The sequence below is a fragment of the Odocoileus virginianus genome, chromosome 6 (assembly GCF_023699985.2).
Source record: "Odocoileus virginianus isolate 20LAN1187 ecotype Illinois chromosome 6, Ovbor_1.2, whole genome shotgun sequence".
Lineage (NCBI taxonomy): Eukaryota > Metazoa > Chordata > Mammalia > Artiodactyla > Cervidae > Odocoileus > Odocoileus virginianus.
This window is the reverse complement of record NC_069679.1, coordinates 64328702-64346492: the sequence shown is the minus strand read 5'-3', so window position 1 is coordinate 64346492 and position 17791 is coordinate 64328702. Positions and strand designations below refer to the sequence as shown.

General features: G+C 45.5%; 1 protein-coding gene across 1 annotated transcript in view; it reads left to right on the top strand.

Annotated features, from left to right (window-relative positions):
* Positions 1 to 17791, top strand: part of SPTB (spectrin beta, erythrocytic) — a 126895-nt gene that overhangs the window by 62821 nt on the left and 46283 nt on the right. The window contains exons 3-7 of the mRNA XM_070469485.1: positions 13944 to 14095; positions 15537 to 15710; positions 16609 to 16700; positions 17064 to 17144; positions 17444 to 17559. Coding sequence (XP_070325586.1) covers positions 13944 to 14095; positions 15537 to 15710; positions 16609 to 16700; positions 17064 to 17144; positions 17444 to 17559 — 615 coding nt within the window. The remainder of the gene's footprint in view (positions 1 to 13943; positions 14096 to 15536; positions 15711 to 16608; positions 16701 to 17063; positions 17145 to 17443; positions 17560 to 17791) is intronic.

Here is a 17791-nt window from a genome sequence, read left to right as displayed (position 1 = left end):
GATGTTTCGAACTAGAGACGTGCTTCCTTCCCGCGTTCTCTCTTTGTCGCCTTCTTACTAGAAGTGAGGTGAGGCCGATGATGAGGTTGGTCAAGGATGATTCAGAGAACGCAACAGGGCATCAGGTGCCCCGCAGGCTGTGTCCCTGTGCTCTGAAGCATACGGTTGCTCCACTTGGAACCTGGAACGTCTTTCAGACCCACTGAACCAGGCCCCAAGGTTAAGGTCTGTAGCCAGCTCCATCAGAGCCTCAGGAGAGTGGTCCTCGGACACAGGGGTCCCCACCCACTGGCCATGACACCCCAGACACTCCCCGGGGAGGGTGCTGTGGATTCCTGCCTGATCTTGGTGGCAAAAAGTGATGCCTGGCCTCCTCCCACCTTCCCCTTTCCCCACCTGCCCCAGGATGATGCTGAGCCCAGGTGCCTTGGTTGCCTGAGAAGGGCTTTGTATCCAGAGGGTGAATGATTTCTTTCAGAAAGCAAGGTTTCACTACGGTTGTGCCAGGAGGGTTCAGCAACTTCTTGGCAGCCTGGTAAGATGACAATTTCAAAAGCAGCTGCTGGAGACCAAAAGGCATCCATCATTGTGCACAGCCCAAATGTCTCTCTTAAGCTACCTGTGAGAACAAAGGTGGTGTCATTAGTGAGAGCTTTTTAAGATGTTTTCTTCTCCGATTTCAAAACGTGGAATGGAGTTCTATTTAGAGACCACATATTGGGAAGATGTACTATTCACGGAAATATCTTTAATCATCAGCCATCATTCTAATGTACTGTCAGAAGGAAAAAAAAATGGTTCAGCAGCTTTCTCTTGGAGGTCAGCCATTGTGAGTCCTCCTCCTTCCCCTGAGACAAGCGACTGTGCAGAGAAGCCTGCCGGTTACCTGTGCAGCCCAACCTACGAGAGAGCCCATCGTGCCGACTGCGCTATGTGGTCAGGGCAGTTTTCTCCTGCCCAGGACATAACACTTTCTCCCATCATCCCCTCTCAATAAAAGCTGTTCTTCCTCTCTGAGAATGCTTTGCAGAACTGCAGCTCTTCCCCTTCTCTGGGTGACTGCTATCTATCATCATGAAGATGCTTTATCAAATATTAATACACCGAGGTTAATAATGAGACGCTGTTCCCTCCCCGTGGTGTGCAGTCTGAGTGAGCCATGTTAATAGCTTCCTCCATCTTTAGGCCATTCCTGTGAGCTGTCAGCTTCGTTCCCAAAGGCAGGTCCTGACACCAGGCCTTGCCTGTGCTTCTGGCTCCTGGGAGCGGCTGACAATCCCGCCCCTCTACCCCCACGGGGCAGCCCCTGCCTGCTGCTTGGCTGAAGAGGTGCCAAGCGTGTCATTTTCAGAGCAACTGTAGCAATTGTTCATTTTCCCTTTATATCTTGTCACAGAGAAAGAATGACAGGGAGGCCGGTAGCTGAGTCTCTGGCAGCATTTTGTTTCCAAACCCTTTAGGCCTTCAGACTCTGAAAACTGGATCAACCAGGGAGTCTCCTTCTACAGTCTAATGAGAAGGAAATTGATCAAATAGTCACACATGAGAGAGTAGCCTTGAAACATACATATTACCGCATGTAAAATAGATAGCTCAGTGGGAATTTTCTGTACGTCACAAGGAGCTCAACCCAGTGCTCTGTGACAGCCTGGAGGGGTGAGATGGGTGTGGGAGGTGGGGGGAGAGGTTCAGGAGAGAGGGGACACATGTATTCCTATGGCTGATTCATGTTGCTGTATGGCAGAGGCCAGCACAACATTGTAAAGCAATTATCTCCCAATTAAAAATTTAAAAAAAAAAAACCACACGTGTCTTTGTACACATAGACAGGTATGTCATGACAAATTAGGATAAATGCTATGAAGGCTTACTAGGAGTTGTGCATTTATAACATAACCCACAGCTTATAATGCATCCAAGGAGGAGTGGGGGCTTGTTTGAATAAGAGTGTGGGATGAGTGAGTGGAGATAGGAGGGGCAGGTAAGAACCAAGTCACCAGGGACCTTCCAGGCCCTGGGTATCTTCAGGGTCCTGGCAGGAAGCAGCAGGTAACTCATAGTGGTGATGTTTATGAGGGGATTGCTTGCAAAGGACCGGCAGAGTTGAAGGGTCAAAGGGTGGGAATTTCAGCAGGAAGAGCTGTAGGCTTTCAGGACAAAGGCTGTGGCCTTCAGGAAAGGGCCTGATAGACAGATGGTGCTGCTCCCAACCCGTCAGCATGTATCCCAACCCACCACAAAGAAGTGATGTGGTTACATTTAGCTTTGAAAGATCACTCTAGCCTCAAGGGGGAGAACAGGTTATGGAGAGGCTCCACAAATGTCCAAGAAAGAGAAGGTGGCGAGGAGAGTCAGCTTGGTGGCCACTGGGAGCAGGAAAGTGGTTCGTCCCCACCACATAATTCTTCTGTCCTATTGCCATCACAGACTCCCCAGTGTGGTGACCTCAGCCAACTTACTTTCCTGCTCCTCCAGGCCTCGGTTTCCTCACCTTACTGTAAGGGGCTTGAACCAGACATCGCAGAAGGACTTTCCAGCTCAGAACCTGGGGAGACGCTCCCTGAGGCAGGGCTGACCATGTGTCTTTACCCTGAACCTCAAAGCTTTGGCTCCTGGCTTGGGGGAAGGGAATCGACCCTTTTCAGTAAATCAGTGGGCTCTCCGGAAATTCTCTATGTTCATTAACAGCTAGGCTGAGGCCAAATCCTGGACCGTCTTTGACTTCTGCGGCCTCATGTTCTCAGCAAGTATCCTCTCTCCACACAGCCACCACCTGCGTGCATGACAGCAGTGCTTGGTGTTTGTTCAGCTGCTTCGTGTTCTAGGTGCTTTTTATCTAGATCTCACTGGCCCTTCAACCACTCTGAAGTTGGCAAGGTGTAACTATTACCCTCCCCTTTCTAGATTAGGGAAGTCCCACAGCAGGAAGGGCCAGGACAAGCCTAGAATCCCAGGCTATTAAGATCAGCCCTCTACTGCTGAGGCGACAGCACTTGAATGTCCTTCAGGTCTGCATTATCTCCTCCTCGGCACTCCATCTGAGACATCTCTTCCCACGTTTCCTTCCACCACCAGCCTCTTGAGCCTCTTTAATCAAAACCCTGAACTCATTTTTACTTCTGTCTTACAGCCTCCAAATGCTGTCACCTGCCAGGGCCAGCTTCCCCTTGTCCTGTGATGTTGTCCAGATCATCTCCTGTCATTTCATTCCCATAGTTCACATGTCAGTGAGGCCTCGGCACATCAGACAGACTTTTGCTGCTGCCTCTGAGCGACTTTCCTGGGCTCCAGCCTCTCCCTTGTCCAATCCCATTTATGCAGGGTGGTTAGAATCTTTCTCCTGCAGCAAATTTTTAGTGAGGTATCACTATCTGGCTCTTCCTTTCCTGGAGTAAAAAGTTCAGTTTCCGTAGACTGTCCTTTGACTTCTTTGCTCTGATAAACTCTTCTCACCCTCACCCCAAAAGCATGCACACATATACCTTCATGTACATATGCACATACACATTTGGGTTTGCAAGGTTCCACCAGAAACTCCTCCTTCCTTCCCTGCCATTCTAGAAGTATTATCATCTTCAAGCCCTGGATCAAAACTAGCCTTCTTCACATGCTGTGCTGTGCTTAGTCACTCAGTCATGTCCAATTCTTTGCCACCCCATGGGCTGTAGCCTGCCAGGCTCCTCTGTCCCTGGGGATTCTCCAGGCAAGACTACTGGAGTGGGTTGACATGCCCTCCTCCAGGGGATCTTCCCAACCCAGGGATCAAACCCAGGTCTCCCATATTGCCGGCAGATTCTTTACCACCTAAGCCACCAGGGAAGACTGGTGGCTTCATTTGTTCACATGAAATATTTTAAATTTAAACTTTTCCTATAATATATAAAAACCCTATTTTATTAAAAAATACATAAAAATCCTCTTTTATATTTTAAAATTAGAGTGATTTATATCTTTAAACATTTCTATTACATAAGAATATGTATTTAGTGTAGAAAAGATTAGAAAAACTGATTAAAAAGAAAGTATAGACATTTGTGAATACCCCATATAGATACTGTAATGTCTATGGATACATTTTTGTATTTATACATATACATAGACTGTATATATATGTATAAATATAAACATCATCTATAATCTTAGACTGTTTTTCACTGAGAAATATATTATGAATATCTTCATGCCTGTAAATATGCAGATTATCATTTTCATGGCTTTATAGTCTTCCTTTGTGTTAATGTAGCCAGATCTATTTAACCAGCATCTTAGTGTTTAACTCTGCTCACTTTTAGAGTCAGTCTTGTGTGCTTTATTCTTGCATTTAAAGGAATCTGTATATATTCAAATATGCATTGGCATGTGTAGTAAGCATCTTTAAGTTTTCTCTTAGGATCAGCCCTAGTTGGCTTTGAAATCCTTATGGGCAGAAGAACTGTACCCAAGCTGTTCATAATACCAGTATGATGAAAGTTGGTTGGCGGAAAGAACAATTCCTCCCCAAACTAAACAGGAAGGGTAGAATTTGTGCCAGCAGGATGGTTTATGACATATCCCTGAGAGTCTGCCCCATGCTAGGCTTTATAATAGGTTGGTATCTATACCATTGGGGTTTGTCACAAGTTCAGATATCCCTCTCTCAGGTTCTATAAGCTCTTGGCTTCCTGGCATGAAATGGAGGGAAATCCCTTTGTAAACCTGCAAAAAGAGTAAATGCTTATTTCCAGGCCCAGGCTATTGATCCATGGCCTCCCTTGGTACCCTTTCTCCCACTTGCCTTTCTGACCACCTAGCTTTACCCATAGCTTAAAGCCATGCACTGGTGAAAATTCAGACTTCCTTAAGAAGGATACATCTTGACTTTTAATCAGTCATTTGTTCTTTGGGCTTTGAGTTCTATGTCCCATTTTTCTTTATGACATCTGTTGTTTCTTATTATAAAAGTTATGTATGTCCATTGCAGACATTTTAGTAAACATAGATAAGCAAAACAAAGTGTCACCCAGAGTCTTAACACCCAGCTATAATATAGTATATCATTAGCTTTTTTCTATGAATCTATGTATATAGGTCTAAAATATTATATTGTAGTTTTATATTATACAGGTAGTTTTATAATCTGAATTTTCCCTTAAAATATATTATAATATCTTTTCTTGCTATTGGAAGTTCTTCCACTTTATACATATATATAAATGTGCCAAAATCATTAAATAATCTCCCATTGGATATTTAGGCTACTATTCTCTACTTTTTAAATTTTTTTTATTTTCTACTTTTGAGAGCAGGTTTCTAACAGAGATAAGAGAGAGAGACATGAAACAGTCAAGGAATTTTATAGGAAGCCATAGCAGGAATAAATAGATGGACCACCTTACCTGACTCCTAAGAAATCTGTATGCAGGTCAGAAAGCAACAGTTAGAACTGGACATGGAACAAAGACTGGTTCCCAATCGGGAAAGGAGTACGTCAAGACTGTATATTTTCACCCTGCTTATTTAACTCCTGTGCAGAGTACATCATGTGAAATGCCGAGCTGGAAGAAGCACAAGCTGGAATCAAGATTGCCGGGAGAAATATCAATAATCTCAGATACGCAGATGACACCACCCTTATGGTAGAAAACAAAGAAGAACTAAAGAGCCTCTTGATGCAAGTGAAAGAGGGGAGTGAAAAAGTTGGCTTAAAACTCAACAGTCAGAAAGCTAAGACCATGGCATCTGGTCCCATCACTTCATGGCAAATAGATGGGGAAACAATGGAAACAGTGACACACATTTGGGCGGGGGGGGGGGGCAGATGGTGACTGCAGCCATGAAATTAAAAGACACTTACTCCTTGGAAGAAAAGCTATGGCCAACCTAGACAGCATATTAAAAAGCAGAGACATTACTTTGTCAACAAAGGTCAGTCTAGTCAAAGCTATGGTTTTTCCAGTAGTCATGTATGGATGTGAGAGTTGGACTATAAAGAAAGTGAAAGAAACTGAAAGTGAAGTCGCTCAGTCGTGTCCGACTCTTTGCAACCCCATGGACTGTAGCCCCCAGGCTCCTCGGTCCACGGGATTTTCCAGGCATGAATACTGGAGTGGGTTGCTATTTCCTTCTCCAGGGGAATCTTCCTGACCCAGGGATCGAACCCAGGTCTCCTGCAATGTAGGTAGACGCTTTACCATCTGAGCAACCAGGGAAGTGCATAAAGAAAGCTGAGTGCCAAAGAATTGATGCTTTCGAGCTGTGGTGTTGGAGAAGACCCTTGAGAGTCCCTTGGACTGCAAGGAGATCCACCAGTCCATCCTAAAGGAAATCAGTCCTGAATGTTCATTGGAAGGACTGATGCTGAAGCTGAAACTCCAATCCTTTGGATGCAAAGAGCAGACTCATTTGAAAAGACCCTGATGCTGGGAAAGATTGAAGGCAGGAGGAGAAGGCAACAGAGGATGAGATGATTGGATGGCATCATTCACACACTGGACATGAATTTGAGCAAACTCTGGGAGACAGTGAAGGACAGGGAAGCCTGGTGTGTTGCAGTCCATGGGGTCACAAAAGGTCAGACACAACTGAGCAACAACAATTCCCATCTCAGTGCTCCAGACTCAGTTATTTTCCCATAATCAGTGTTATCAGCTTTTCATGTATCTTTCCAGGAATGTTTTTTGCACATATTAGCAAATAGTCTATATTGTTTTTCTCAGATTTTCCCCACCTACTTTGTACCTTATTGTCCTTTTCTCCCCACCTGGTGTATCTTGAAGATCATTTTATATTAGTACACAAATGGGCTTCTCATTCTTTTTGCAGATATTCCATGGTCTAGATATAATTTTAATGTAACCAGTCCTCTACTGGTAGACATGTAGAGTGTTTTCAATCTTCCACTATTTCCAAAAATGCAGTGAATAAACTGATATGTGTCATTTTGCAAATGTATGTCTATCTGAAGGATAAATCCCTAGAAATGGAATTACTGGGTCCCAAAGTAAGTACAATTATAATTCTGATCCATCTTGCCAAATTGCCTTTTACACCCTCTCCAAAAACATATGACTGTTTTCTCCCCCACTTCCTTGCCAACATGGTATTTTATCACACTTTTGGATCTTTGTGAATCTGATAAGTAAAACATAGTGTCTTGATGTACTTTGATTTTACTTTTGTACTTTTAGTATGAAAATTTTCAAACATGCAAAAAAGTAGAGATAAAAGTAAAGCGAATTATCACCTAGATTTAAGAACTGTTAATACTTGGCCATATTTGCTTGTTCATGTTGGGGCTGAAATATTTTTAAAGTAAAGTGAAGGTTATCATGACATTCTACTCTTATTTTATGATAATAGGTTAGCATGAATATCTGAATAACAAGAGCATTTCCCACTTAACTATAATACTGTCACTACACCTAATAAAATGAATAATTCCCTTATACAATCTAATACCCAATTAATATTCACATTTTCCTGTTGTCTCAAAGATATCTTTTATCATTAGTTTGTTTAAACTAATTAAGGACTGTGTATTAGGTTTATGTGTGTATGTATGTTTTTAATTTGTATTTCTATTATGAGTAGCTTGGATAATTTTTTATACATCTGAGAGACTTTTATAATTTTTTTCTGTTAACTCTTTGTTCACATTCTTATTTCATTATGCTATTGGATTATTGGTCTTTTTTTATCATTAGTTTATAGATGTTCTTTACCTACAAGGTAAGTTAGCCCTTTGTGATGTCAGTTACAAATACTTTGCCTCATTTGTTTGACTTTGCTTATGGTATTTATCCCACACAAACATTTTTTATGCATTTGAACTTTGAGTCTTTCATTTTATGGCTTTGGATTTTGTGTTGGAATAGAAAACCCTTCCCTATACTAACATAAAAACATTCTACTATAATTGATTTTGGTATTTTTATGGTTTTGTTTTTACATTTCAATTTTTGACCCAAATGAAATTTGTCTTAGAGTATGAGATGTGAATTTAACTTAATTTTTCCTGGATGGTCACCTAGTCTTATCAGTTCAGTTCAGTTCAGTCACTCAGTCATATCTGACTCTTTGCAACCCCATGGACCGCAGCACACCAGGCCTCCCTGTCCATCACCAACTCCTGGAGTTTACCCAAACCCATATTCATTGAGTCAGTGATGCCATCCAACCATCTCATCCTCTGTCATCCCCTTCTCCTCCTGCCTTCAATCTTTCCCAGCATCAGGGTCTTTTCAAATGAGTTCAGTTCTTCACATCAGGTGGCCAAAGTATTAGAGTTTCAGCTTCAACATCAGTCCTTCCAGTGAACACTCAGGACTGATCTCACTGGTTGGCTCTCCTTGCAGCCCAAGGAACTCTCAAGAGCCTTCTCCAACACCACAGTTCAAAAGCATCAATTCTTCAGCGCTTAGCTTTCTTTATAGTCCAACTCTCAAATCCATACATGACTACTGGAAAAACCATAGCCTTGACTAGATGGACCTTTGTTGACAAAGTAATGTCTCTGCTTTTTAATATGCTGTCTAGGTTGATCATAACTTTGCTTCCAAGTAGTAAGTATCTTTTAATTTCATGGCTGCAATCACCATCTGCAGTGATTTTGGAGCTCCAAAATATAAAGTCTGTCACTGTTTCCACTGTTTCCCCATCTATCTGCCATGAAGTGATGGGACCAGATGCCGTGATCTCGGTTTTCTGAATGTTGAGTTTTAAGCCAATTTTTTCACTCTCCTCTTTCACTTGGATCAAGAGGCTCTTTAGTTCTTCACTTTCTGCCATAAGGGTGGTATTATCTGCATATCTTAGGTTATATTTCCCGGCAGTCTTGATTCCATCTTGTGCTTCATCCAGTCCAGTGTTTCTCATGATGTACTCTGCATAGAACTTAAATATGCAGGGTGACAATATACAGCCTTGACATACTCCTTTTCCTATTTGGAACCAATCTGTTGTTCCATGTCCAGTTCTAGCTGTTGCTTCCTGACCTGCACATAGGTTTCTCAAGAGGCAGGTCAGGTGGTCTGGTAGTCCCATCTCTTTCAGAATTTCCCACAGTTTATTGTGATACACACGGTCAAAGGCTTTGGCATAGTCAATAAAGCAGAAATACATGTTTTTCTGGAACTCTTGCTTTTTCAATGATCCAGCAGATGTTGGCAATTTGCTCTCTGGTTCCTCTGCCTTTTCTAAAACCAGCTTGAACATCTGGAAGTTCACAGTTCGGGTATTGCTGAAGTCTGGGTTGGAGAATTTTAAGCATTACTTTACTAGTGTGTGAGATGAGTGCATTTGTGCAGTAGTTTGAGCATTCTTTGGGATTGGAATGAAAACTGACCTTTTCCAGTCCTGTGGACACTGCTGAGTTTTCCAAATTTGCTGGCATATTGAGTGCAGCATTTTCACAGCATCCTCTTTTAGGATTTGAAATAGCTCAACTGGAATTCCATCACCTCCACTAGCTTGTTAGTAGTGAAGATTCCCAAGACCCACTTGACTTCACATTCTAGGATGTCTGGTTCTAGCTGAGTGATCACACCATCGTGACTATGTGGGTCATGAAGATCTTTTTTGTACAGTTCTTCTGTGTATTCTTGCCACCTCTTCTTAATATCTTCTGCTTCTGTTAGGTCCATACCATTTCTGTCTTTTATTGAGCCCATCTTTGCATGAAATGTTCCCTTGGTATCTCTAAGTTTCTTGAAGAGATCTTATCATCAGCACCCTATACCCAATAATCCATCTTTCCTCTTCATATTTGAAGTGCCACCTTTATCAGATGTTAAATGCCTATATATACTTGGGACTATTTCTGTTCAATTAATTTGTTTATCCATATAATAGTATCACACAGTTTCATTATTATAACTTTATACTATAATATTTGTTAGAAAAAACACCTGGGAAGATTGGTTACCTTTATTACTCTTTTCTGAAATTTTCTTAGCTATTTTAAAAAAAAATTTTTTTTCTCTTAGCTATTTTTATCATGAGTTTTCTAGTTGTTTTTCTAGTTTCCCCTGAAACTTAAATTATATATATTTTAAAATAATATTAAATATATAAATTTAGGATAAATTGACATCTTTATGATATTGAGTTTTCCTATTCAAGAATTTTGTGTGATTTTTTTCCATTTGTTCAAGTCTTTGGTGAGCCTTTGGAGACTTTCTAGATTTATATAGAATTTGCCCAATTATTTTTAAATTTAAGCTGAAATGTTTTGTCGTTTTATTATCATTGGGAGTTTTCCAAATTCCCTTTTCAGGAAATGATCTTGCCATCACTTCAGTGGGTCCTTTAGCCTCTAGGATTAAATCTGAACTTCTTAGCTTTTCCTTCAAAGCTTTCCACATCCGATTTAAAACCTGTTTTCCACGTATTTTCTTGTTACCTGTAGCTAGTCAGCAACTCTTGAACAAGCACCACCCTTTTATGTATCCCATGGCACGGGTCCCCTCCTTCCTCCTCAGCCTGTGCAAGATGGTTTTCTTCATGAGCCCCTTCTTAAATGATCCAATTAGAAATGACCTCTCTCCTCTTTGATCCTTGACCATTTATTCTATGTGCCTTTTATCTGATAATAATCCAATATTACCTTGTGACAGCTTTTGTATTATTAAAATGAACTGCCCTTTATCTCTTGGTGGCTATGAAACTATTAGTGGGTCTTTGCCTTGTTTTCTCAAGTAGATTGCGAGGCCTTTGGGGAGACTGAGCCTGTCTCATGCTTCTTGCAGCATCTGGGCCCTGCAGGCAGTGATGATAGTAGCATCAATGATGACAATGATAGTTCACATTTACCGCAAACTTTCTATGCGCCAGGTAGATTTTCAGCACTTTCCATGTATGAACTCATTAGCAGGTAGAATACTTGAGTTGTGTTGGGTTTATTTGACCTCAAACTAAACCTTTGAAGGGGAATGTAAAAGAAAGATCAGCTGGTCTCAATACCCAGACAGTGATTCTAGCTTGCTGGGCAGAAAGGAAGGGGAATTTTCTAGAGAAGAAAAAGGATGGCCAGAGTCAAGGAAGGGAGGGGAGAGGAATAGGCAGGAATGGAGGCCCTGAGTTTGATGGTTGTGGAGATGAGTATTTTCTGAGGTTCTGGTTGTTTCAAGTCAGGCCATGTGTTGAACTTGCCCCTTGCCTTATACTGACAGAGTTAGGGCCCTGGAAATAAGATCTGGCCCATGGCAGGGCCTTGCTGAGGCCTCTTTTCCACAGTGGTTCCCTGCAGATGGCCTGGGTCCCCTGGGGACAGCAGTCCCAATGCTTGACTGTCTTCCTCATCTGTCCACACCCCAGGGTTCCCAGCCCAGCTTGTTCTGCTCGTCTCCGCCCCTCTCCTGCACTCAGACAGCTTTGCTGAGCACCTGATGGGAGTGAGCGTGGAGCATGTTGATGAGAATTGGCCAGGGCTACAAGCTGATGGAAATCCTCCCCACCTTGGGGCCTGCCTCTCCTCAACAGTCATGAGCCTCTTGGAATATTTCCCCCATCTCAACACTACAGACGGTTTCAGGGTACTCAGTGTCCTAGGCAATTGCACCCCAGCCTTCAAGTAAAAGGCAGCCAGGAGGCTGCCTGCCTGAGCTCTAAACCTGCAGCTCCAGCATCTAGGGACCCCATATGCATTATTTGTTGAGAACTGGAGAGCTCCAAGGGTGATTTACATCTGCACTGACCCACATGCCAGGTAGGCAGCCTAGAATCAAATTCCATGTCCCAGCTAGAAGCTCTTCCTTACACTTTGCTGAGCACAAGTAAACAGGTCTCAGCACCCACATAATGAACTCTTTTGATTCTTAAAGACAAGAAAAGATGAAGGAAAGAAAGGACTTTGACTTTTTGAGACAGTTACCTTTTAAGGGACAAAAAATCCCAGCCCCTTGGACAAACCCTCCACAACAACTGGAAGGGTTAGCCTCTTATGGAGCCAGTCTGATCTCTAGGGAATGCATCATGGCGTGGGGCTGAGGCTGGCTCTGTTGAATCTAAACATGTTCCAACTTAAATTCAATTGCTTTCCTTCCAATGTATCATCAAAAGTTTAGTTGCATTTTGCTGAAGCAGACCTTGAAATCAGGGAAGGGTCCAGTAGAATAAGGGGATTTTTCCCCCTGGAACTTTACCCAGAGGCCCAGAACGAATAAGCCACATTTGAACTTCATATTTATTATGGTGGATTTGTATAATCAGTTGTAGTGTTTTTCCTCTTCTTAGAAGTCTTATTTAGATGGCTTCCATAGAATTCTTTACACATGACTCCAGAGCTTATCATATTTATAATCAAGTTGTCTGCGCCAAGGAGGGGACTCTTTCCTGTCCTTGAATGTCCCACCTCCACTCGGAGCCTGGCACCTAATGACTGTACAGTGAGCAATTGCTGAATGAATGAATAAGCGAATAAAGGGTCTGAGTTGCTAACACCAAAATAGCCACGAAGTGGAAAGGAATTGGATGCTGTGAGCCTCAGGAACCGCCAGGAGTATCCCCTCGAGGCCATGCTGGCCGGGCTCCTCTTGTTGTTAAGTCAGATATTTAATCATTGAAGAAGCCAGCCCTTCCATGGTTTGGGCTCAGCTGAGCCGACATTTAGCCTGCTTTCACGGCGCTGACATTTCCTCCTGGCTGGACTGCTCGGAGTCTGCCCTGTCTGTGACCAACCTAAGCACACTCTCTCCGGGGACCCTCCATGACCCAGCCATGCTTCCAGGTCAGCTCCCACCTGGAACCCTCAGCCACTATGCCCAGAAGCAGTTTGCCAAAGGCTGTTCACTAAACTGCTTTCCTTGTTTCTATCTTTTCTGCTCCTCTTCTCTCTCTCTCTTTTACCCTGTCCCCCGTTCTTTTTGAAGTCCCAGTCCCTGTCTTCTCTCCAGCATCTCAATCAAGCTTCCCAGCCCTAACCAGACAGATCCCAACATTTATTTTACAGTAACTGTTTTAATGGAAGTACCAAGAGGTACCCACCTGAACTGGCAAAGCCTGGGCCAGCAGCCTGGTTTGGACTGAGGCTCATTCAGGCCGAGGGTGTCAGCTTCCCAGGTCTAAAGATGGAAAATCATGCCTGCCATTCTGGAGACAAGAAAGAGAACTTAGTGCACAGCCTCCAGCCCAAGCCCCACGTGGATCGCATTTTCCACCTGGTCTCATCGTCTCCATGTTCTTCCTTCTCCTCTACATACCAGCAGCTCCTTGAGGGCAGGCAGTGTGTTTTGCTTTTATGTATCAGGAGCCCTGGCATAGGAGCTGGCTAAACCTCCACGCAGCCAGCTACAGTACAGCTCTGGGGACCTACTGTGGGCCAGGCTCCAGGCTTTGGGGATATAGAGATGAACAAGACAGACAATTTTGCTGGACTCAAGGAGTCTGCAATCTTGCAGGAAAGGCAGACTTTCAACTAACCCAAGTACGAGGAGAGAGAAATGAGCAATGCAGATGTAGGGTTCAGGGCACACCAGGTGAGACCCAACCTAGGGGTCACAAAAGCTTCCTGGAGAAGCACTGTTTCCGCTAACTCTTAAAGGATGACTAGTTAGGTGCAATGGATGGGATGAGGTTAGAGGGGCAGAGAGAAAGCCTTCTAGACAGAGAGAGTGTTTGTTGGATGAGTAAACCTGACATTGAAATCTGAGCTCGCTGACCCAGGGGTACAGAGCATTCTGATGGGCACAAGCAAGCAGGTGACTAGATTCGGGGCACCTTGATACCATGGTGCTGGAAGTTACCTTTAGACATGGCACATGGACCTCTGTCACCGGAAGGCTGCACTCTGGTCACCAATGCCTCCCAGAGGGGGATAGAACAGATGGGATAGAATAAATATACCCATCTCCTCTGCCAGGGATGGGGCAATTCTGGGTTAAGGTGAAAAACCCTCTGGTCCCGTATCGCATGGCAAATGGACTCTGCCAATCTCAGGCACCTCACCCAAGGCTCTTCTCCCAACACAGATGAGCGGGAAGTTGTTCAGAAGAAGACCTTCACAAAATGGGTGAACTCACACCTGGCGCGCGTGTCCTGCCGCATCACCGACCTCTACAAGGACCTACGGGACGGGCGGATGCTCATCAAGCTGCTGGAGGTGCTCTCCGGAGAGATGCTGGTAAAGCCCCTCCCCTGGGCCCTGTGGCTGGTCCTGGGTCCCCTCTGCAGCAGAGACACTATCTGGGGCCTCTCCACTTCTCACAACCTGCAATAGTGATGCAATGTATCCGTGTGACTGATTGGTTCTCTAAACTTATTCATCTAAAAGTGTGCTGTGCTTAGTCACTTAGTTATGTCCACCTCTTTGCAGCCCTAAAGACTGTAGCCCGCCAGGCTCCTCTGTCCATGGAATTTCCCAGGCAACAATACTGGAGTGGGTTGCCATTTCCTTCTCCAGGGGATCTTCCCAACCCAGGGATCAAACCCACATCTCTTGTGTCCCTTGGATTGGCAGGCAGATTCTTTACCACTAGCCCCACCTATATATCCCAACATAAATGCAATGACTTTCCATCCAATACATCAATCAAAACTTTAGTTAATTTTGCTGAAGTGTCTCAGAATTTCTTGCTTTTTTCTGGCCACGCCCACCTCCTTCATATTCCTTCAGAAAAAGAGCCCTTGACTTTCTTCTCTTGGGATCTGGTTATCTTTGTCTGGCCTGCAGTGTTCTTACCTTCAGCCTCCTAGCAAAGGCTAAGACAGATGCCATTACCCAGCTGAAGAATTTGCATCCTTCGTGGAACCAGGAGGAAATAATGGAAGAGATCTTCCTCTGTGTCCATCACTCTTACAAGTGGAGATTTAATTCGGGCCCTCTCAGTTGTAACTCACCCAGCAGCAATGTTGCCCCTGCAGGAGAACCAGGTCAGGGCTCATATTTTGTTTCGTCACTTCCACTGTGACCTTGGACCTACCAGGCAGGACCTTCTTTGTCTCATTTCTCCCCCATGTAAAATGATACCTGTGCCTGATGATGTAGGCTAAGATCCTTGGGGTTTGAGTGAAAGATTCCATGTTCTTCTGTTGCCTTTTCAACTCCAGGCTGAAGTTAAAGAATGCCTCTTACCCTTCACTGAAGGCCCACTAGAGAGAGTTAGCACTAAGAACCCTTCAGATGATGCAGTTACTCAGCAGTGGTGGTCCCTTGAGCTTCACTTGGGGCCATTCAAGGGTGAGGAGGGAGGAGGTCGGATGGCAGGATGAACCCATTAATAGTCACCAAACTGAAAGCCACTCTTATCACCAATCAGCAGTAAATAGTTCCTAGAAGTGTGCCTGGCACATAGTAAGTGCTCAGTTAACTCCCTGTTGTGTTATTTATCTGAATGTCATCTATTACCACTCACAAAGCTCTGTTTAGACTGAGGAACAGTACTGGTACAGCCCACTTGCAGAGCTCTGGGTGCTCAAAGAGGGAACCCCTGAACTTTGCTGAAAGGAGGAGGTTGAAACGTGGAAGTGGAGTTTGGCATGAAGGGTGGATGCTGATGACAGGAGCTGGTCCAGGCGTGACCGTGAGGTTCTTCCCTGCCCGTGGGGGCAATGCTGTCCCTCAGCCAAAGCCCACGAAGGGGAAGATGCGCATCCACTGCCTGGAGAATGTGGACAAGGCCCTGCAGTTCCTGAGGGAGCAGCGTGTGCACCTGGAGAACATGGGCTCCCACGACATCGTGGATGGCAACCACCGCCTGGTCCTCGGCCTCATCTGGACCATCATCCTGCGCTTCCAGGTGGGTCCCCGGAATCTAAGAAGATGGTGAATGAGTGTGAGTGTTCATGCATGTGTACCCCGGGACAGTGCTTGTAGGACGGAGAGACCATCCTGAGCATCACCAACTTGCTGAAGCTGAGCGCAAGCAGCCCAGCCAGTGTCGTGGTCTTTTGAGGGAGAAGCTAGAAACTGGGAGCTGGACTCAGATCTGGTTGCTTTCGCCAGATCTGCTTTTTCCCCCTTCCCCCTACATGGGTAACTCTTTGGTTTTCTAAATAGTTTGATTCAAAAATTGCAAAGACAGTGCAGAAGATCTGCTGCTGTGTTTTCCAGTCAGAAGCTTTTCCCTTCCCACCTTGAAAGTCCACGTCTGTTATGTAAGGAAATTTAGGAAGCCCAAGGGAGGGAAAGCAGGGTCTTCCACCTGCTGGTTTGGGGCAGAAAGAACCTAGTTGGAGGAGGGAAGGGCCGGGAGGAGAAAAATAACACTCAACTCCCATCCTGAGGATCTCCTGCAAGTGGTCTCGGGTGTCCAGCCTCGCTCACTGCAGGTGTCTATGATGAAATGGTAATAACAGCAGAACCAGGGAGGATGAAAAGGCAAAAGGAGCCACTAATCCAGATGCAACACCTTCCAGCAGTCATGCCGTCCACGGCCCTCACAGCGTCGTGCCTCCTGGGGAGGAATGAGGCCATCGTGCATTTATTCTCGGCCTCCCCTTTGAGTTTCTGATTGGAGCCGTCTCCTCTGACCTGGGGAGTGCAGCAGGGTAGCAGGCCTCTGGGACCGTAGGCCTCAGCCTGTGGTGAGGCTGCAGGGCTGGGAACCAGAGGAGGAAAGAGGGAGGGGGGTCTTCCAGGGAGAGCTCTGGGCCAGATGCAAATCTGTCTCCCTTCTCTTGTTCCCGTGCCCCCAGATTCAGGACATCGTCGTCCAAACTCAGGAAGGTCGTGAGACGCGCTCGGCCAAGGATGCCTTGCTCTTGTGGTGTCAGATGAAGACGGCAGGGTATGCCCTGGGGAATAGCTGCTACCATGTTCCCACCACCCTCTTCACCCCACACCCACATATTACCCAGTGTAGCAGCTTGGACATATTCAATGCAAAGTCTATCCCGACCTGATTCTTAGAGGCCTGGAATATAGGATTCTATCCCAAAGTTGCCTGGGTCAGACCATGGGGTCTGGGGGTGGGGGGTGGTGGTGAGTGTCTCTTGGGCCCATCTGATGCGGGAGCCTCTCTGTGGGACTTAACAGCTGCTGCCTTGTTGAAGCCGTTCGAGAAGGGTCAGGTCCTCCCCTCCACTTCACTCACTTGTAGGGACCTCTAGAGAATCTGTTTCTTAGGTCTTAATGTTCCTCTTGGATGCAGCTACCCCCACGTCAATGTCATCAACTTCACCTCCAGCTGGAAGGATGGCCTGGCCTTTAACGCCCTGATCCATAAGCACCGGTAGGAAGGGGGGTGGGCTGCGGGAGCCCGCGAACCCTGGAGGGAGTGGGGTTTGGATACTTTGCACTTAGCATGTAGGTGACTGTCCAAGCTCCACAGGCACATTAAACCCACTGTGCCTGCTCCTCTCACCCTCAGCATCCTGCCTCCCTTAAATCCTCCTTCCCCACACGCTGGTGCTCACCACTCCCTCCTCCAGCCCATGTCCTCTTCTCAGTCCTCTGGCCCAGCCACTTCCTTGCCCTGCTAGTGGGGGACACCATGCCCCCTGCCCTCTAACAGTCTGGCTTCATCCCCAGGCCCGACCTGATCGACTTCGATAAGCTGAAGGACTCCAACGCCCGGCACAACCTGGAACACGCCTTCGAAGTGGCCGAGCGTCAGCTGGGCATCATCCCGCTTCTCGACCCTGAAGGTGAGCTGGCGCCCACCAGGCGGGCAGGGCACCCGGAGGCGTGTGGTGGTGTTGGGCAAGCCATGGACACAATGTGGGCCTGGGGGCCGGACCAGGGCTCTGTTCCGTCTGCTCTTCAGCTCCAGACTGGCTCCGATGCCTCCCCTGCCCACTCAGGAGCCATTTTAGTCTTGCCCACCTTGTCCCTTCTTCCTTGTTTTGTGGTCGTAATGTGGATTTCATCCTCTGGCTT